The sequence below is a fragment of the Silene latifolia genome, chromosome 2 (genome assembly GCF_048544455.1).
Source record: "Silene latifolia isolate original U9 population chromosome 2, ASM4854445v1, whole genome shotgun sequence".
Classification (NCBI taxonomy): domain Eukaryota; kingdom Viridiplantae; phylum Streptophyta; class Magnoliopsida; order Caryophyllales; family Caryophyllaceae; genus Silene; species Silene latifolia.
The window spans coordinates 165,012,207-165,033,478 of record NC_133527.1 but is presented as its reverse complement, the minus strand read 5'-3'; the positions used below and the strand labels follow the sequence as shown (position 1 = coordinate 165,033,478).

At 37.0% G+C, this 21,272-nt stretch overlaps 2 protein-coding genes across 2 annotated transcripts; both read left to right on the top strand.

Moving 5' to 3' along the window:
* Nucleotides 1-3,238: 3,238 nt before the first annotated feature.
* Nucleotides 3,239-8,677, top strand: LOC141643269 (putative protein phosphatase 2C 12). The gene is made up of 9 exons (XM_074452348.1): nucleotides 3,239-3,743; nucleotides 3,836-4,007; nucleotides 4,532-4,685; nucleotides 4,793-4,856; nucleotides 5,553-5,660; nucleotides 6,830-6,955; nucleotides 7,056-7,291; nucleotides 7,654-7,853; nucleotides 7,941-8,677. Exons 1-9 carry the CDS (start codon nucleotides 3,546-3,548, stop codon nucleotides 7,964-7,966), a joined length of 1,284 nt encoding a protein of 427 aa, XP_074308449.1. The 5' UTR covers nucleotides 3,239-3,545; the 3' UTR covers nucleotides 7,967-8,677.
* Nucleotides 8,678-8,878: 201 nt separating this feature from the next.
* LOC141643270 (putative 12-oxophytodienoate reductase 11) lies at nucleotides 8,879-11,496 on the top strand. The gene is made up of 5 exons (XM_074452349.1): nucleotides 8,879-9,064; nucleotides 9,971-10,111; nucleotides 10,202-10,332; nucleotides 10,437-10,613; nucleotides 10,747-11,496. The coding sequence occupies exons 1-5, from the start codon at nucleotides 8,994-8,996 to the stop codon at nucleotides 11,337-11,339; spliced, it is 1,113 nt and encodes a 370-aa protein (XP_074308450.1). The 5' UTR covers nucleotides 8,879-8,993; the 3' UTR covers nucleotides 11,340-11,496.
* The last annotated feature ends 9,776 nt before the right edge of the window (nucleotides 11,497-21,272 follow it).

Here is a 21,272-nt window from a genome sequence, read left to right as displayed (position 1 = left end):
TTCCACCATTAATCCAAGCTTGAAGGCCAAGAGAAGGGCATGAGAGCATTTTAGAGAGAGGGGAGAAGGTTTTAGTGTAAGAAGGAAGAAGGAGAAGAATGAAGGGGATAGGGTTGTGATAGAATGAAATCCCGAAATATCCTTTCCCGGGTACAACTTGGCACCACTCGACCGAGTGACCGGTTCACTCGACCGAGTGCCAACTCACTTGGTCCAACTAGAGTTCTACTCGATCCATTGGAAGTCTACTAGGTCTAGTTTAGGTCTTACTTGGTTTTGTAGGAGGGGTCATCCTTTACTTCCGGGTACATGTGGGTTCCCTCACGCATCCCAAGGTCTAATTACGGCCCCCACAAAGGCCGGGTATTACAACGGGACTATTTTGGGGAGAGTTGTTCAAGCTCCTTTGTTCAAACCTCGTGATGTCCTCAAGTTACCATCCCCAAATGGATGGTCAGAATAAACGATTTAATAGCATGTTGGAAGAGTACATGAGACACTTTGTGAGGGCAACTCAAATGGAGTGGGTAAGACTCCTTGATGTTGCCCAATTCTGCTTTAATGTTCAAACGAGCTCCTCGTCCAATAAGAGCTCGCTTGAGCTTATTACAGGTCAACAACTGTTATTACCTCTCACTGTTGCAGATACTTACGGGGGTCAGACAAAGAAAGTTCACGAGTTTGCCAAAAAAAATGGAACGTGACTGTCGAGATTGCTCGAGCTTACTTGAAGAAAGCGTCTCGCCGCATGAAGAAGTGGGCAAATGAAATCCGGAGACAAAAGGAGTTCAAGGTAGGCGACGTAGTCATGGTGAAGCTGAACAAATAGCAGATGAGATTCCTCCGAGGACGAGACAAGCGGCTGATGCGAAAGTACGAATGCCTCATCCAAGTGATCAAGCGGATCGAGGAAGTAGCATACAAGCTCAACCGCCCGGCCGCCCTGTGTCCGTTCCAATCAACTTGCACCCATATCAGCCGGAGCCAGCTATGCAGATTTCAAGCGTTGCCGAGGACCACGATAGATTAGGTGGGGGAAGTGTAAGGAGCCGCACAATTCAACCGCATAATCCCTGAAATTGCGCGCTGGGTTCTTTCACTTCGAACCCTTAGATTTTAATTATGCACTTATATATTTTCGGTTCTGTTTTTAGTTTCTATTAGTACTCCAAGACTACATCCTATCGAGTCTGAGAGCTAACTTTTTAGTTTAAGATATGTTTTTAGGCGTTTAGAATATCGCTATTCTCACTTTCAATGTTTTCTGCTACTAGACTTGTAATATCAAATTTCCCTCTTTGGGAGAGTACTAGTCAATCAATCTGTTTCCCACCCAAAAGCTTTCTTATTAACTACTCCTTCCTATTCGTTTTAACTCTCCCCCTTTCCTTTTTCATCTATTCATATAACTCTTCTCCTTTCCTTATTTAGTAAAGTTTTATACTTATTTTAATCATCTTACCCCACAATAATACCTTCCCTCTCTCCAATTACCTTACACCACCACAATACTTTACAATAAAATAATCCTACCCTTAATTTGCGTGCCCTTTTGAAAGGGGAGAGTTAAAATGAATAGGAGGGAGTATTTGCTTGCATTCTTACAAACTCTTACCTTCATTTTTACTAACGAGCATGTGTGGATGATCGAAACTAGGATCCCGACACACGCAAACCGAGGCCGATTACGAATGTAGTAGTGGGCAATCTCTCACTAGTGCTTGACGCTCTCGCTTGCATTCTTATCGTGAGATTAGACAAGGATGCGCTCTACGTCCCACCTCAAAATTTCGGACCGTGACACCAGGCCTACTCCCCACAAAGTACAGTAAAGTGCAATAGCCGCATGGCCAAAGAACACCCTGTGTCCATGCAGAACTTACATGAACTAGAAGCCTTTTAGAAGAGCAGAAAAAAGGACAAAAAAGATGGAGGCTTGACGAGATGAGCTAAACCCATGAGACAAGGTGAAGAAGAACATGCAAATGATGAAAAAGTCAAGAAAGTAGGAAATGAAAGTAGGTCCCCCTTTTGCAAAGTTAAACAAACACCAGTTCATATCCTTATTGGATTCCGCCGAATTATTATTTTTCTGTGCAAATTTTTCTCCATACCTCTGAATTTTTCTACATCTCATCCATTCTCCTTTGACTTCTCACAATCTCCCATCTGACAACTCTCCTCTGTCCTTACCCAAATTAATACAGTACCTTCATAATTTGTGTACCTCAGTTAGTTTGTTAGTTCCGTCTTAGAGCATCTCCAACGGTCAGCTACAATGCATTATAGCTTGGTTTGTCATATCGATTTTTAAAGCTACTCGACTTTCCGACAACGTACCGCATCCAATGAAAATTTACCTTTTATTTTTTTCCTAAAGCAAGCATGTAGCTGGGTAGAGCTACCATGCTTGCAAGCTACATCTCACTTTTTCATCTCCAATGGTAAGCTACATGCTTATTATTTTGCAAAAATTGTAAGCAAGTCCTTGTAAAGAACCATTGGAGATGCTCTTAGTAATAAAACGAGTTTATATCATCACACATGAAAATATAGTACAAATCTTTTTCATCTCATATAGATATATCCGTCTTAAATGAGAATTTATGTATCTCGAGACCTCCACACTTTTTTACATTTTTCTTATTTCCGTATCTTGATTAGGTCTACATTTCCAATTTTGATATTCAAGGATTCTTTCCGGTTTAGAAACTATATCACCAAATAGTACAACTATTAGTATTGTTTTCGAGTCTTATAACAAAATATTCGAGTTTTATTTTAAAGATTACCGTATTAATATAAAATTTATGACCTAAAAAATAATACCGATATAAGCTTATTTATACTTTTACTTTTTTTTTTTTTTTTGGTAACGAGGGGTTGAATCCCCCCGGACACATGCAATACCCTGCAAACCACGCACGTGTCTGTAAGAAGACATCCTTTAGGATGACAGTGAATCGCAAAGACTCCCGTGTAGAGTGAGTCGAACTTGGGACCTCTCAATTCGTTGCCATTGCAACGCTTTGAGGCACTCCCAAACTCCACTACACCCAAGCCACTTTGGTTTACTTTTACTTTGGATGTACAATCTTTTTATTGCTGCTATTTTTCCGTATATCATAAATTTAAAGAGCACATACTAGAAAAATCGTTATTTGTCGAAGCATTTCGCATTTACTTCATTGATTTGGATGAAATAAATACCGCATTACCAACATTGATTTTATTCTTTAAATAATGAATAATAAATTAACAGAAACACTGAAATCACCGTAATTTCCGCTCTCCTAGTCATTTCTCCCTTTCTTCCACATTCTCTCTCGTCAATTTTCTCAATTGCGAATAAACTCTGCAATTTACCGGGATCCGCGTTTCACGATCTTCCTATCCGAAACGCCGTCGTTTTGTTTCGATCTCAACATTTTCACATTTTCGCACAACTTTATGTTACACAGATATACTCTGCTAAAATCTTCTATTTTTTCCGTTGATTCTGAACCACTAAGACAAGAGTGTGCGCGTCGTTTTGAGTGAAAACGATGTCGTCTCGAGGCGATCACCAAACAGTTCCGTTATCGGTTTTGTTACGGCGGGAGCAAAACAGTGAAAAAGTTGAAAATCCAGAAATTGTTTACGGTCAATTCAATCAAAGTAAAAAAGGCGAAGATTTCACCTTCGTCAAGACCGAATGTCAACGCATTGTCGGCGATGGCGTCACCACTTTTTCCGTTTTCGGCGTAAATTTTTCAACATTCTTCAATTCCTCTACATTTCGTTGTTAATTGTTGTATAATGATGAGTTAATTATGTTAATTGTGGTTAATTTCAGTTACTAGACGGACATAATGGAACGGCGGCCGCAATTTATGCGAAGGAACATCTGTTGAGCAATGTGTTGAATGCTATACCTTCTGATCTTAACAGAGATGATTGGGTGGCCGCGTTGCCGAGGGCCTTGGTTGCTGGATTTGTCAAAACTGATAAGGATTTCTTGGCGAAAGGTATAATTTATAGGTTAATTTGGTTACGGATAATGTGATTTGTTAACGATGTTTTTTTTATTGTTGAGAATTAGGCTTTTAATGTGGAAAATTGTGAGTATTTGATGTTAATTGAGTGAATTAATGTAGGATGTGGAATTGTGGATGATATGACTTTAGACGAGAAGGATTGCGCAATTTCATTGTGGTATAGTAGTATGATTGGACAATTTGTGGCTAGAATTGTGAGTATTCGATGTTAATAGGGTGAGATGATAGGACTTTTAGTCGAAAATGATTGTGCAATTTGATTGTGGTAATAGTATTATTGGATAATGTTGTGATTAAAATTGTGAGTATTTGATGTTAACAGTGTGAATTAATGTAGGACGTGGATGATACGACTTAAGACGAAAGTGATTGTGTAATTTGATTGTGGTATAGTATCATTGGACAATATTGAAAAATGATGTGATGTGTGATTGTTTAAAGAGTTGAATTAATTTGAGGAGTGATGTGTTGACTAGTGCTATGTTTGTTTCAAGGTCAAGCATCAGGAACGACCATAACGTTTGTGATCATTGAAGGTTGGTTTGTGACTGTGGCGTCAGTGGGGGATTCACAATGCGTATTTGAATCACCTGAGGGCGATGTATATTGTTTATCAGCTGATCATAGGCTTGAGACTAATGAGGAAGAGTAAGTTCTTATTGCATTTCATTTAGTGCTGATTAATGTTTACCTTATGTAGAAAGTTGTTGGGACTGATTTTTCTTTTTTTCTCCCCTAATTTTTTTCTATAACAGAAGAGAACGTGTCACAGCCAGTGGTGGCGAGGTTGGCCGTCTTAATACTGGTGGAGGGACAGAGGTATTTTTTTTCCCTTGCTATGTTTTGTTCTTTTTAGCTGTTATATGTTCGTTCATCTTGCTGTGATTTGTTTTTTGTATTTTATGGAGTATCATGGATTCATAGGCTGTATAAAACAAGGATTAACCATACGCTGTATAGATACTGCTTTGTCATTCTATAACCTGGGACTTTGAAGTCGATTAATCATAAGAATTGATCATTTGGGTTCTTGATGAATGTGGAGGTCTTCGAGTTTACTATGCAATGCCATTTAGTAAAGGATGGATACATCATTCATGTTCTGAATATTACTACGAGGACCGTGGTCCTCTTGATGATTTTACTTAGTAGTTCTTGACTTCTTGTTGACATTTGGCTTTACCTTTGCTTGTCTCCTAGTTGTACACTGTTTATGTGATTCTCTTATCTATCTAAAATGTTCTACCCTAGTTAGGACTATGGTCTATATGAAGCTTCCTGCTTCTTTGTGCTGTTAAAAGGTACTTGCATTAACTTCCTACTTCTTATGAGTTCACACACTCAGAAGATCAACTACTGAGACACTTTCTATCTCTTAAGCAATTATGTAGATAGGTGGTAATTTGATGAAAGTACTTGAATATGCCTTTCATTTTTACTCGTATGAGTTGTCTTTTTTATTCATTTGTGAGTTCTTATTATCATAACCATATTAATGTTTGTTTAACTATGTAGATTGGTCCCCTAAGATGTTGGCCTGGTGGCCTGTGCCTATCACGCTCTGTAGGAGATAGGGATGTTGGCGAGTTTATTGTGCCGGTTCCTTACGTTAAACAAGTCAGGGTAAGCTCCATATATTAGAATTCTTATTTATGAGTTCGCATTAATCAATTCTATATCATGTTGTGTCTAATGCTGTTCTTTTTTTTTTTTTTTTTTTTGTTTCCTTGTTTACCAGTGTGCACGAGTCTCTCAGTATTTAAATGTGAAGAACTTTTACTTTGTTGTTTGGACATTTAATTTTAACGCAACTGCATAAAAAAGTATATAGCAACAAGTGTAGTGCAACAAATTTCTGAAACACTAATAATGAATTAACTCTCGTGTTTGGGTCTTGGACCAGACACTATGTGCAGATGTTATAATACTACATGAAGTCTGTAGCAAGTAAGCAACATAGACTACTAGAAAGGGCATTCCTCGGAATACTTTCAAATTAACAATTTTTGTTGACAAATACTGAAGAACCTAAAAAAAATTGTGGCTAAAGTAAAGGATCCAAAATTACTAATGGGCTAGAAGAAAAGAATGGGGGAAGTAATACAGACTGAATTACAGGAAGACAAGAAGTCAAGTGCATCTAGAGTAAATTCACAAATGAAGGAATACAAAAATGAATAGGAGAGAGGCATTCTGCCTCAACCTGCATTGCATAGTAGGAATAATCTGCGTACTTGTGTTGTATATGAATTTGATTTCGATTTTGAAAGCCGCGTAGGAATATCTGTTGATATTATGTTGATTTTTGTTGTTAATGCCTATCGCTTCTTTTGGATAATATTATACATGTCTAAATGCGTGACCTTTTTTTTTTAGATGTGGTGACTTTCTTTAATTTGAGTTGTGATGTGCTTCTATTTCCTTCTTGTGTCTTGTATGTACATAGAAGGGAGAATAACCATGTTCAGATGACACTGTAATTTGTGATTTATGGTGCTGTAGTGGAAAGAGCACTTTGCACCAAGTTTAAAGGAATTATTATGTGATGCATTACTGTATAAGACGGCATAGTTGCTTTCGGTTATGTGTAATAAAATGTAATCTTTTTGCTATGTGGGAACAAAGTCACTGTATTGCAAATGTCATCTTAAAGTGCCATGTGTTTCATTTGCCGGAGTTCCATTTCCATAGAGAGCAAGTACTACTTCTCAAATTGGTGTTTTTGATTTGTTAATTTTAAGAGAATTTTATTTAGAAAATTCCCTAATGCCATATGTATGCAAATCTTGCAGTTGTCAAGTGCAGGTGGCAGGCTTATTATCTCCAGCGACGGAGTTTGGGATATGTTAAGTTTTGAAGCTGCAGTTGATTGTTGTCGTGGGATGTCACCAGAAGCTGCCGCTGCTCATATCGTTAAAGTATGCTTTGAATTGCCTTCTCTATTTTGCAAATTCTTTTATGGCTCTATCAAGCCTATTTTCAGCGGTGGGTGCTCATCTTTTTTGCATGTATTTGCAGGAAGCAGTGCAGATAAAGGGTCTCAGAGATGATACAACCTGTATCGTAGTTGACATTCTTCCGCCTGAGAAAAATCTTCCCGCCCTGCCTCCACAGAAAAAGGCCGGAAAAGGAGTGTTTAAGTCTATCTTCCGAAAGAAAGCTACAGACTCAACTTCTCGCCCTGACAGAGAGTATATTGAGCCAGATGTGGTCGAAGAGATGTTTGAAGAGGGATCTGCAAATCTTTCAGAGAGGTAGATTATATCTTGCTTTGTAGTTTTGTTTTTTTACGAATTTAAAATGCTCTTTTATGTCCCAATGACGTGCAGTTGCAAATATTGCATCCTGACTACTCTCTGTGTCCATGAATAAACTTGTGTCCATGAATAAACTTTCTAGTTTTCTTTGTGGAGGGTATATTAACAAACCACCCATTTGGAAATCTTTCTGTTTTTGTGTTTTACTTGTGTTCAATATGGTTTATGAACTCAAATCTTAGTGCAACTTAATTCCCCATATGTTTGTGTTTTCCTCAATACTCGTGCAAAAGAAACAGAGTTCATAATGGACTGAAGTATGTTCCTAATTGAAAATTTGGAATTTCTATGGCTTGCAGATTGGACACCAAATACCCGCTATGTAATATGTTCAAGTTGTTTATGTGTGCCATTTGCCAAGTGGAAATCAAACCTGGAGAAGGTATTTCAATACACTCTGGCTCTTCTAATCGTAAAACCCGCCCCTGGGATGGCCCTTTCTTGTGCCATGGGTGTCAAGAGAAAAGAGAAGCGATGGAAGGAAAAAGACCGTCAGGAGGTATGTTATATCTCCCACGCATACCTTCAGTCATTTTTTATAAACATTGCTCAAGTTTTGATTCATTGCGTTGCTACCATTTTTCAGATAAATATAGCAGCGGAAGCGACTAGTTGTCTGATTCAGGAAGTACATTGGCAATTAGTTGCAGTATCATGATTGAAAGTGAAAAATCAAGGTTTATAGTTGACACGATTACTAAGCTTCAACTCTCAAAGGACCTTAAGAAGCATTTGGGTCCACGTGGACATATTGCCGTATTATTATGTGTTGTTTCGGCTTTATGCCGGGGTTTTCAGCATTGGAACTGGCTAACCTTATCTAGAATCGGCTTTTGACCATTGAGTGATAAATGTGTCCCAGTTGTGCCAGCCTTTGCTTGAAAGGTGCTCACAAGTGTTCTTGCACACAGCCGAAGTTTCCGTCATGGTCGTCCACGCAGGTGTATACATCCATACAGCGAATTCCCACTGTATAAATACGTGAAAAGGGTATTCCATGTACTTGTGCTATTTATACATAAAAGTTAAATTAGATAGGATTCTTTATAGACGGAGGCGACTAAATCAGAGTGAAGATTATTTGTCCTACATTATCATCCAAGTAATAATATGGTATGTCAGACATCTAAATTGTGGGACCAAATCAGAGAGACATGACATGAATTGGTACATATGACTTGTGCTCAACATATTTGCTCAAATTTAGCATTTATTTGGCTCCAGGAATTACAAAGTTGTCGTTCAAATTAGATATTCATTATTTTTGCTATTTGTAGAAATTGAAACGAAGTTGAAGGCTAATATTTATTATGAATTTATGATTATCGAGTTGTCGTCCATTGAAGGATATGGAGAATGTTGTTTAGAGGAATATTTTTTGTTATTTCATGTTAAAGGTGTACTTGCAATAAAAATTTTGACAAAAAGATTTACGGAAATGTTTTTGGGTGTTTATCAAGAATATCATCCTTCTTTAAGAGATAAGAGTTAGAGCCTGATTTACGGACCAATAGTAAGTATGATACGAGTAATTGCAACAACCGCTTATTGGAATATACTGTTTTCACAAAAAAACAAATGATTGTTTAGTGAGTTGATCGAAATATTGCACAAAAATTGTTGGTTGACCGGTGCGAAAATGGAAGCAAACTCAGCAGCGATCCCTCTGTTGACTCCTTACCAAATGGGCAACTTCCATCTGTCTCATAGGTACCTCTCTACTTCAGTACTTCCTATATTTTTTAACAGGATTTTCCATAAAGGTGAAATCATGTTTAAAAAGTTTTAAGAGTTCAACTTTTGTGTCGATGTTTTATAAACTGGTAATTCATAATTGGTACACAATCTGAAAAATAGTTGTTTTAGTTTTTAGATGACGTACTGTTTTTATCCCTTAAGGCTGGTTTTTGCCTATTTGGATGTTCAGGTCTCTTCTTGTGTGTATTAGGACATTTTTCCTCATTTGTAGAATTAAAAAAAAAAAAAAATGGTCGACTAGTTTATACTCCGTAACTGATTCGATTACTCCTATCACCAATTAGTTTAATTTCGTTTGAGGTGTGGCCAGTCTAGCACTCTTAGTTTTATGCGTCATATTTGTTTTTCTCGATTCTGCAAGAACTGCATATAAATGTCCGACTGATATAAGTTGTCCTTTATAGAATCCCGGATTTATGGTTACATTTAACCATCTTAGTTCTAACTTCGTTCTTTTGAATAGTCGGTCTTACACCTAAATACCAAACGCCTGCTCCTCTCGAGTCAAGAAGACTGATAATTTAAATTGTTTGGTAAAATGATTGCAGCTTAATGTTCAATCAGGTTCAAATATAGGAAAAGGTAGTAAAAGGAAATGAGATGGGTAAAAGAGGGAGAGATAAGAGTTGGTAACATATATTTGTAGACTTGTATTACTAACAAGTTTAGGCTCTAATTGTATAGCTAACTCGAAAATTGGCTTAGGATAATATTAGATTAGAGTCTCAGATGAACATGTAAAAACACTTGAGTTTAATTAGCGAGGACAAATAATTAAGTGACTAAAAAGTCAAATGTTGAGAGTAATGGTTTTGGTAGGGGTGTATTCTGTCTCCATATGCTATTATGTCTTTGCAGAGTTGTTTTAGCTCCATTGGGACGGCTGCGATCTTATGGGTTTGTAGCTCAACCGCATGCCATACTATATTACTCCCAACGTGCTACAGATGGGGGTTTTCTAATATCAGAAGCAGGTGGTGTTTCTGATACAGCTCAAGGGTAAAGCCTAGCCACTTCAATTTTGTTTGATTTCTTTCTGTTTTAATTTGGTACACAAGAAGCTCCATGCCCCATGTTTTACTGTTTCAGGTATCCAAGTACACCTGGTATTTGGACTAAAGACCAGGTTCATGCCTGGAAACCTATTGTTGATGCCGTCCATGCAAAAGGTGCCATATTCTTTTGTCAAATCTGGCACGGTGGACGCGCTTCAAATCAAGGTATTTTGAGGACTTCTCTTTGTTTTGCTTTCCGCCTTTTAGGAATTATGTTGTGTCCTTGACAAAAAAAAAAACGTCCTGACGATATTTTGTTTTTGACCAAGATTTTCAGCCAAATGGGCAAGCTCCAATCTCTTGCACTAATAAATCCATAACACCTCAACTTCAGTCCAATGACACAGATGTGAAGCAATTCTCAACCCCAAGGCGGCTTACAAAAGATGAGATACCATCAGTTGTCAATGATTTCAGACTTGCTGCTAGGAACGCCATTGAAGCTGGTTAGTTTTTTTTGTTCTAGTCTTAATCGGCTATTCTGCTCTTATAACATTTGAAAGACTAATGACTGATGGTTACCTCCTCATGGTTGTCTCTAGTGTCATAAAACTTGTAATTATTTTGTTTGTTGTCTAGGTTTTGATGGTGTTGAAATACATGGAGCTCATGGCTACCTCATTGACCAGTTTATGAAAGACCAAGTGAATGATCGAACAGACGAGTATGGTGGATCCCTGGAGAACCGCTGCAGATTTGCTCTAGAAGTAGTTGAAGCTGTTGTGAATGAGGTTGGTGCAGATAGAGTTGGGTTTCGCATCTCTCCCTATGCCAATTATATGGAATCAGGAGACTCAAACCCTGAAGCTCTAGCCCTGTACATGGCCAAATCCTTGAGTAATCGCGGAATTTTATATTGTCATGCTGTTGAACCAAGGATGGTAACATTTGTAAAAAAGAGCGAATGCCCCCATAATCTATTGCCCATGAGGAAGGCCTTCAATGGTACTTTCATTGTCGCTGGAGGGTATGATAGACAAGAGGGAAATCGTGTTATTGCTGAAGGGTACACAGATTTGGTGGCGTATGGTCGTGTGTTTTTGGCCAACCCGGATCTGCCTAGAAGATTTGAGCTTGATGCTCCTCTGAACAAGTACAACAGAGAAACCTTCTACATTCCGGATCCTGTTGTTGGGTACACTGATTACCCGTTCCTTGAAGCCACCACGTAGCTACATCGTGGTTTGGATTTGAGTATCCTGTATTCTCGAGACCGTTTCTGATATCAAAACGGGTGAGCAATGTAACTGATATGGATTATGTATTCAATGCATCAATAGGTGAATAAGATTGGGATACATTTACTGCTGTTTTTTCTTCCTTCCTCTTTCTTAGTCATCTTTTGTTTAGCGCCGCCACTGTGGAACTTTCTTTTTTTGTTTTCATATTTGCATGATTCAGAAACGGTTTATAATCATGGATACAAAAATTAAGTGTCAGAGAGACTTGAATTTCTCAGGTGAAGAAAGGGCTGAACTTTGACACATACTTGCTGTACATGTATATAGCATTACAGACAGATTTACAGTTGGATTACTGCATCATTTGTATGCTTTGTTTTAGTAAATAAATACGAAAGATTAAGTACTACATGTATTCATTTGAATGTTGATGATAGATCTATGTGTTGGTTTAATTGCGGTAACAGATAAAACCAGAATCGAAAATAAGCGAAAGAGAGTAGAAAGATAGAACCGTAAACGTAGTGCCGTGGTAGGATGCCACTGCCTTGAAAACTATTTGCCCGGTACGACCGTGGTGGCGATCAGCTAGTGCCGGTAGTTCCCCAAGGATCACACTACAGCCTCCTCACTGTCACGCCCACTCGTGACAGAGAGACTTGGAACGAAATTAAGCAATACCCAAAAATTATTTAGAGAACAAAAGAGAAGAGAGGAAGAAGAGTGTTTTGGAATATGTTTCTGAAACTGAGTGCAGGGTCTTATTTATAGCAGAACTGGAGCAGTTCAGAAGCTAAAAACGTGAAGCAGCAAAAACACACACTCGGCCCAAAAAGATAGGCATAGCCCGCCGCAGGCGATTGCCAAATCCCGAATCCGGATCCGGGCCGGGCTCGCGCGCGCGCGCTGAATTAAGCACCTCGCAAGGCTTCCACAAAAGCCTCCCTTGACCCACTAGTGATAGTGTAAGGCAAGATGAGATATATAAACACATACATCTTTCTTTTCCTCACCAATGTGGGACAATATGGAAAAATGACTTTGCTAAATAAAGCCCCTATTTCCAACAATCCCCCACTAGGGGCGCCAGAGACAAAGAAAAAGAATTCCTGGGTAAAGGAAGGATTGGATACTTAGGTATCAATATCTTTCGATTTGAATTGACACTTTAGTGTAATGAGGAAACAACTTACTTACAGCGAGAGAATATCTTGCGATTTGAATTCCTAGCTGAGCTTCGGTCGATACCCCCCACAACACATATCATACCTTCAGATTAAGATCGTTCCACGAAAGTGCAACGCGCTCTTTTAGAGTTATGCGTTTACCTCGGTACTAATAGATGTGATCAGAAGACTTCTCATAGTCTAATGATTTGTTACACCTACGTAGGTGACTCAAGTGCTTCTCAATAGCACTTCTCACATGAGTCATTAAGGACCTAAGTCCAACCTGGTGTATGATCCATCAAGTGCGTCTCAAAAGCACCACCATTAAGGCTATGAATCATACAACGCCATAGGAATAGAAGCTTTAAACTTAGTCAAGTCTCACTCTTGACCTAAGGACTTAAGCCCCATTCCCCTCGACGTATCAACGACTAGTCTCCTAGCCAGCCCTTTAGTAAAGGGATCAGCAAGATTGTTTTCGGACTTCACATAGTCCAAAGCAATCACTCCATTGTCTTGGAGTTGTCTAACTGCAGCGTCCCTTATTCGAATGTGTCTCTTTTTTGAATTGTAGACACTATTCTTTGCAACACCAATAGCAGCCTGCGAGTCACAATGTAAGGAGACCGGTGTTAGCCGTCCGCCCCATACTGGTATATCAGCTAAAAGGTTTCTCAACCATTCAGCCTCTTGTCCTGCCAACTCAAGAGCTATGAACTCAGATTCCATGGTAGAGCGTGCGATACAAGTCTGTTTAGAGGACTTCCACGATATAGCACCTCCACCCATGGTAAAGACATAACCACTAGTAGAACAGATCTCATCGTTACCTGCAACCCGATTCGCATCACAATATCTCTCTAACACAAAGAAATTTACTATAATGCAAACATAAGTCTACTGTTCCTTTTAAGTACTTTAGTAAACGACGAAGAGCATTCCAGTGTTCATTACTAGGGTTATGTGTATAACGACTCAGTCTACTAACTGCATAAACAATATCTGGTCGAGTACAGTTCATTAAAAACATCACACTACCTAGGATTTTAGCATACTCTTCTTGGGAAACACTCTTGCCCAAGTTTTTACACAAGTGCACACTAGGATCATAGGGTGTTCTAGCAGGCACATCATCAAAGCAGTTAAACTTTCTCAACACTTTTTCAACATAATGAGATTGACTTAGACAGATTCCATTGGGGTTTCGGATGACCTTAACTCCTAGGATAACATCAGCTTCTCCTAAGTCCTTCATCTCAAATTGTGATGACAAAAAATCTTTGGTTCTAATTATGACCTCCAAATTATTACCAAGAATTAACATGTCATCAACATATAGGCATATAATTACACAATCAGATTCCATCTTTTTTAAATAAACACATGAATCAGAATTGTTAACCACATAGCCATTACTTATTAAAGTGTTGTTAAATTTCTCATACCACTGTTTAGGTGTTTGTTTCAGTCCATAAAGTGACTTGTTCAGTTTACACACTTTACTCTCTTGACCCTCAATCACAAAACCTTCAGGTTGAGACATATAGATATCTTCCCTTAGTTCACCATTCAAAAAGGCAGTTTTAACATCCATCTGATGTATAACAAGGTTATGAATAGCAGCTAAGGCGACAAGAGTCCTAATAGTCGAAATTTTGGTCACAGGAGAGTAAGTATCAAAATAATCAATACCCTTCTTTTGTGTAAAGCCTCTAACTACAAGTCTAGCTTTGAACCTCTCTATTGTACCGTCAGGTCTCATTTTCTTTTTAAAGATCCATTTACTTGTAATGGGTTTGCTACCTTTAGGTAATTCAGTCAACTCCCAAGTCTGATTTGACACAATAGAGTCAAGTTCACTTTTAATAGCATCTTTCCAAAAATTAGCATCAATGGATTTCATTGCCTCACTATAGGTTTTTGGGTCATCTTCTATTAAAAAAGCTGAAACAAACTCATCACTAGCACAAACAGTGTATCCAAGTTCAGATAACATAGTTGTATCATAATCATCACCAAAGTTCTTTGGGCATCTAGGTCTTTTACTTCTTCTAGGTTCAACAGAAACATCAATAGAAGTGCTAGCACTAGCATGTGAAGACAAATCGGAGATGCAACGGATAAACTAGGAGATGTTACAACAGTTTTCTGAAAAGGAAAAACATGCTCAAAAAATTCGGCATCTCTAGCCTCAGATATAGAACGGTCACTCAAAGACATAAATCTATAAGCAGAGCTATTTTGAGCATAACCTATAAACACACAATCATAGGTCTTAGGTCCAACGGTAGGTCTCCTAAAGTCAGGTAAACCCACTTTAGCCAAACACCCCCATACCCTAAGGAAGCTCAGGTTAGGAGGATAACCCTTCCAAATCTCGTAGGGTGTCTTGTCGATTTTCTTATGAGGTACACGGTTAAGAATGTGACAAGCTGAAAGAATTGCTTCCCCCCCACATATCGTCAGATAGGCCAGAACTTAAAAGCATAGCATTCATCATTTCTTTTAAGGTTCTATTTTTACGTTCAGCTACACCATTGGATTGGGGTAAATAAGGTGGACTAGTCTCATGTATTAAACCGTTTGCAGCACAAAAGTCAGCTAGATAACTGAATTTATACTCACCACCTCTATCAGACCTTACCCTTTTAATTTTTCTGTCAAGTTGGTTCTCAACTTCATTCTTAAAATTTATAAAAGATTGTTCAGCTTCATCTTTAGTCTTAAGCAAATAGACACGGGTGTATCTAGAACAGTCATCTATAAACGTAACATAATAATGTTGGAATATGTGTCCTCCGACAATAATGCGATCACGACTGTTGATCATGATGATCACATGTTTAAATCTCATTATAAAGAATACAATTGGGAAGTAATTTTGTTATCACAACCGATCAACATATATCGGTAATGATTGGGTGACTAGAGTTTGACATTACATTACGTAGTGCGACGGTGGTGATCAATTGATCCCCTAGGTCATACTTATAGGGCAACACTCTTAATTGATTATTTAATTAATCGTATAATGTTACGAGTTAATTAAATTACTTGAAAATTGACGGACGATTTTGGAAGTAAAATTTACGTATCATATTAAAATGTGATTAAATGAGATACGGTCTGAGTAATTGAATCGTATCATTACTCGTATGAAATTATTGTTTACAGAAACAATTGAATATGAATGAATTATTATGAATACGATTCATAAATTGGTAAAATATTTTTGGTACAAGTAATTATGAAATTACTAAGTCAATTTTGTATGTGACGTATTTTAATAATACGTTGATTTTTAATATGTTAAAAATACATAACAAATTTATGTTACATGTGACATGTTACATATTGAGAAATTGACAAAAATAATATGGACTCCATATTATGATTGTACCGAAATTAAAGGGGTATTAGGTTAATATTGTGTTGTTTAATTTATTAGTAAACACAATGATTACCTAATTGTCTAGCCATGCAACCCTATTAAACATTGTTAAGAGCAACAATTGCATGCATTGGCTCACCCAAAAAGCCCCCCTTCCACCCGGTTTTGAGAAGACAAAAACCATCATGGTTTTCTCATATTTTTACCTAATAATATACAAAATGTTGTGTGTCACTAATTCATTCCAACACTCATCCAAAATAAGAATTCTAGAGAGAAAAATAATTCTCTTATTCTTCTCTCTATAAACCGAAAATATTAAGTGTATTATAATATTTTTGGGTCAATTTTTACTAGATTAATATTGTACTAGTTCTCATAATATTAATCTTAATTAAGAGAAAGCTTTGGGTATTAAGCTTAGGGAGAGGTCCTATACTTGGATCTTGGTTCTTCCACTAAAGGAAAGCTCAAGAACAAAAGAAAAGGAGATTTCTTTTGTGCCCATAAAACCGAAACATCCAATGTAAGAACATGATTTCTCCTCTATTTTACTCACTTGTTTGCATGCATAAATTCCATATTTAATTTTATGACAAATTAAATCATAACATATATGAATATGTAAGTATATAGATCTACTTTTCTAACAATCGGTATCAAGAGCCATGGTTGTTTGCATGCAAATCGGTTAAAAGTTTTTCCGAGTTATAAAGATTAACATATAAAACTTGTAAATTTTGTGTTATTATGACATATCACGAAATTAATTCATGCATGTTAAAATTTATGGTCCTAAAATGTTTTAGGATATTTTGGTTAATTTTACGGATTTTTATTGTTCATATTATACAATAATGGCATTTAAATATGATTTTATGAGTAAAAATGTCATTTTCGGTCTACAATTAGCTATACTTCGAATTTTTCATTGATTTTTGGATATGTTGTCACATATATTATTTTGAGATAACCTGTAAATTTTCATAATTTTTTGACTTGTTATGCTCGAAAAATGGATTTTTCATTATTAAATTCGGATTTAGGTGAAAAATGGGTTAATATGAGTTAAATTTCGAATCTGGTCATAAAAAATTAATATGTTGTCACATGCAATTTTAAAAGATGTGTGTAAAATAATTGGCTATAAAGAAGTCTTTTTGCATGATTTATGGATTTTTGAAGAAAAATAGCATAAATAGTGACATTATTAATGAAAAATTAATAAAACATAATCTATGACTTAGGAAAAACGTCTAATGTTGCTTTTTATTATCTTTTTCAGATCTAAAATAGAAAAGTTTATGTATAAAATTTTTCCTCATATTTTATGATTATTTTAGTTAAAACCGATAAACCGCAACATTTTTTTCCGGAATAATTTCGAAATTTTTGACCTAAGATTTTGAACATTATGAGTGTCATGGTATTTTTCCAGAATGTTCATGAATTTAAATTTCAAATTTTGAATTTATTTGAAATTTTGTGATTTATTTGAAGTTTATAGCTTATTTTTGTAATTTTTGGTCCATTAATGAACAATTTTATAAATATGAGTTAATTATGGTCAAATTATTAGTGAAGACTAGATTTTGAGTCCTAAGAGGTTAGGGTAATTAACTTATGCATAAATATGAATTTATGTAATTTTGTGATTATAAAATGTTGAAATCACGCAAATCCGTAAAAACCGAGTAATATACGATATTGGCTAATTAAAGGCGATTTAGCATAAAATTGGGCATGTTCATACATATTATAATGCTGCATTTTCTTTATGATTGTCATAATTTTAATTTATGTAATTTTTGAATTATGTAATTTTACTTAGTATGGCCTTAGATTTTAATTGGTATTTCCCGAAATGTATGGGAATATCGATTCGGTTGTAATTTTATTGTGATCTCGTATCACCGTTTTGTAATTTAATAGATTTATTTTATTTTAGTTACAAATGTATAATAGGAAATTATGTAATTTATTATGTAATTTTATTCATTCCGGAGTTCCCAAAGACGGATTTCTTCAAGAATGGCGATACATAAAGACGGTGTTACCTCGAGATGCGTGCCACAACCGAAGTTCGAGGGACCAATGGAGTTGGTTTCCGAATATGTAATAGTTAAATAGTTTTTCTATTTTGGGAAAGGCAATACTAGGATTTTTTTTTTTTTATGCTTGCATTTTATTTTATGTCACATGTATCGCTAAATCGCCATAACTAAAACATGCATCCTTATTTATCGAGTTTATCGACCGTGTCAATTAAAATTATCGTAGTTCACCGCTTTAGTTCACTTAAAACGTGATAGATAATAAATTGACATGACCTCTCGCTAAAACAATTAATTGAGACATAGCCTTACCAAATAGTAAAAACCATGAAAACCTATTTCGCGAGGGAGTGCACTCGGCCATCCCGGGGTACAAACCTTGTTACGTAGGGGAAGTGGGTGATGAATGTCTATCCACCGAATTCGTGTTGATGAGGGTTTCATCGGCCATCCCTGATAACCGGTTTTTGCCGTCACTTCCGGTACCAAAAACTATTTGTAAGGTAACCCAATTTAAGTAGTATAAATCGGGGTCGAACCACAAGGATGGTGGGGTTAGGCTACAAGTCTATTGTTTAGTTTTAGTTTAGTCGGATGCAAAACATGTGAATGAATACTATGGTAACAAAATAATCTAAGAATATCAATTAAACAAACAAACAAGCACGAAGACAAAGAGAGTAAATGCTAGGGTTTCGGGTTTGTCTAGGTAGGGAGAGGGAGATGCAAAAGTCTACGAGAATTGGGTCACGATTTCGGTCAAGGAATCGAAGCTAGTTTCCTAGTCACCTTAAGCTCACCATAAAACTTTCATATTATGTCAAACTCATCACATACATGCTATCAAACACTCTTATTCACTCTCATGTAAAGAAATGTTAAGCAAAATTCAAAGAAAGGTAAGAACTTTCATTCACCCATTTCATCGAACACCTTCAATGCAAGTATGTAAAGACTCGATTTATAACCCATATTCAAATGTAAACAACTCATTGTCATCCCTCAAGTTTACCCAAACTCCCCCTTTAACCCTAGACTAATTCTACTCAAACATAGTTAACACAAGCAATACACATACACCAATACTAACCATGCCAAACATGGTTAGCAACAAGATTAAACAAATAATATAAGATGAAATGAAAAACATGTAAACAATTGAAATAGAGTGAAATTAAGATAAGAAATATACCAACTTAAATTAAAGGAGCAAACTTGGATTGAAAAATGGAGGATGAATGTCTTCTTGTCTTCCAAAATCACAACCCAAAACTAATTGTAAACTAATTAAAGGAGAGAAATTTGGATACAAAGAACAAAGAAAGATTACAAATTTAATTAGGGAGAAATTAAGAGGAAAAATAAGAGAGTTTTTCTAGATCTAAAACTACTCCTAATAATCTCTAGCTACTGTTTTTATTTCTATGAAATGATGCGTCTAAACTATCGGGGTTCTAAAAGTTGCTGACCCATTTGTTTTTATAGTAGGTGCAACCAAAAAATTGAAACGACATCCCCATTTTAACAAAACGCAGGTTTCAAATAAAATGAAAATGAAGGGCATTGACGTCTTTTCCTTACTTCTGTCTTATTCTCTACTTTTCCTCAAAACTCAGCCAATTAATAACCTGGGTTCTTCAAACAAAAATCACAATGAAACCGTGATTGAATTATACGCATCAGTGGAGATGATTAGTGATTACGGGCTACTGTCACGTTCGGCCTCGGGTTGTGGTCATCCATGGTGGTGGTCGGGATTTCTGGTTGTTGAAGGAGCACGGTTCCAGGTTCGGTTCAATTGAATTTGGCGGAGGAGTTGGTGCTGATGAATTAGAGCGGTGGTCGGAGATGATGGTGAGGCGAGATTGAAGCCGTTGCGGCTGGTTGGTTGTCGAAACGCGAGGTCTCCGGCCTGCTCGTGGTGGTGATATAAGGTCAGAGGAGCAGACGGAGATGGTGAAGGTGGTCGGAGCTCAGCGGTGCTCTGGTGGAGTTATGGTTGCTGGTTGTACGAAAAGGAGCTGAGTGGTCGGATTGTGAAGAGGAGAATCGTGGCTGTTGTTCTGGTGGTGAGAATGGATGCGTTGATCAGATGTTGAATTCGTGATCGACGGTGGTGAATTGGAGCAGTAAACAAATGAAATTGCGTTGACTTTGGTCTCTCACTTGAGATTTGCTCTATTTGATTAGTATAGAATCCGTCTCAAGTCTCAACCCGTCTTGTTTCATTCGGCTTTACTTTATTTTCGAACCGCCTCCTACAAAAACCAAATTACCAACAAATTCTCGAGATAATAACAATTATTCAGGGCAAATATAACAAAACTAATAATTACTAATTAGAATAATAAAATGAGCTTTAATTCATTAAAAGCACGCAAAATCGAGTCGAAATAAGGTTATAAATAGGGGATAAACGCTACCTAATTACTACTCATCAATCCCGTGCCCAAATTAATGTGAATTTGGATCATGGACACATTTATTCGAAATTTGGGTTGACCTCAACGGAAGTATTCGTGACCGTAGTCGCATGTGTTCCGGGCTATAGATAAATATTAGAGTAATTTTATCGACCAAGAGTTCTAAAAGTAGAATCGATTAAACGTTAATCCACCGAGTTATATTAATAAGGGTTGCATCGGCTATCCCGTGCCTAAGTTGATATGAATTTGGGTCTTGGAATCATTTATCTAGTTGAGTAGAGGTCACTAGAAAAATGCATAAAACTTGTTTAAATCATACATTTTTACGAGTATTATTATTAAAACGACATTTGTTTTACTCCTTATATCTTGTTTTGTAGACCACTTCTTTTTCATAACAAATGGCAACACCAACACCAACTCCAAACGCCACACCTCTCGCTAGTTCATCATGGCTTCGATCCTTTATGGATCGATGTAAACTTGAAAAGAATGGGTCAAATTTCTCCGATTGGGATGCCCAACTCAAATTAGCCGCCGAAGGTGACGACAAGCTTCGTTACCTTACCGAGGCCTCTCCACCCGAACCTACTACTAGGTCAACCGCCGCTACTAGGGAAGCATATGAGGCTTACCAAAAGGAGTCCGCCGCAATGAAAAATGTCTTAATATTTGCGATGGAGGCGGACCTCCAAAGGAGAGCCTTTAAAATGGGCAATGTTAATGAGATTTACTCCAAACTTGTGACAATGTTTTCACAAGCTCCGCGGATCGTCCAATATGAGGCGGCCGCGGCATTCTTTGATCTCGACTTCAAAGAGGGCCAAAAGGTTAGCCCTCATGTGCTCAAACTTATGGAGCTTGTCGAGACCTTGAAAATTCAA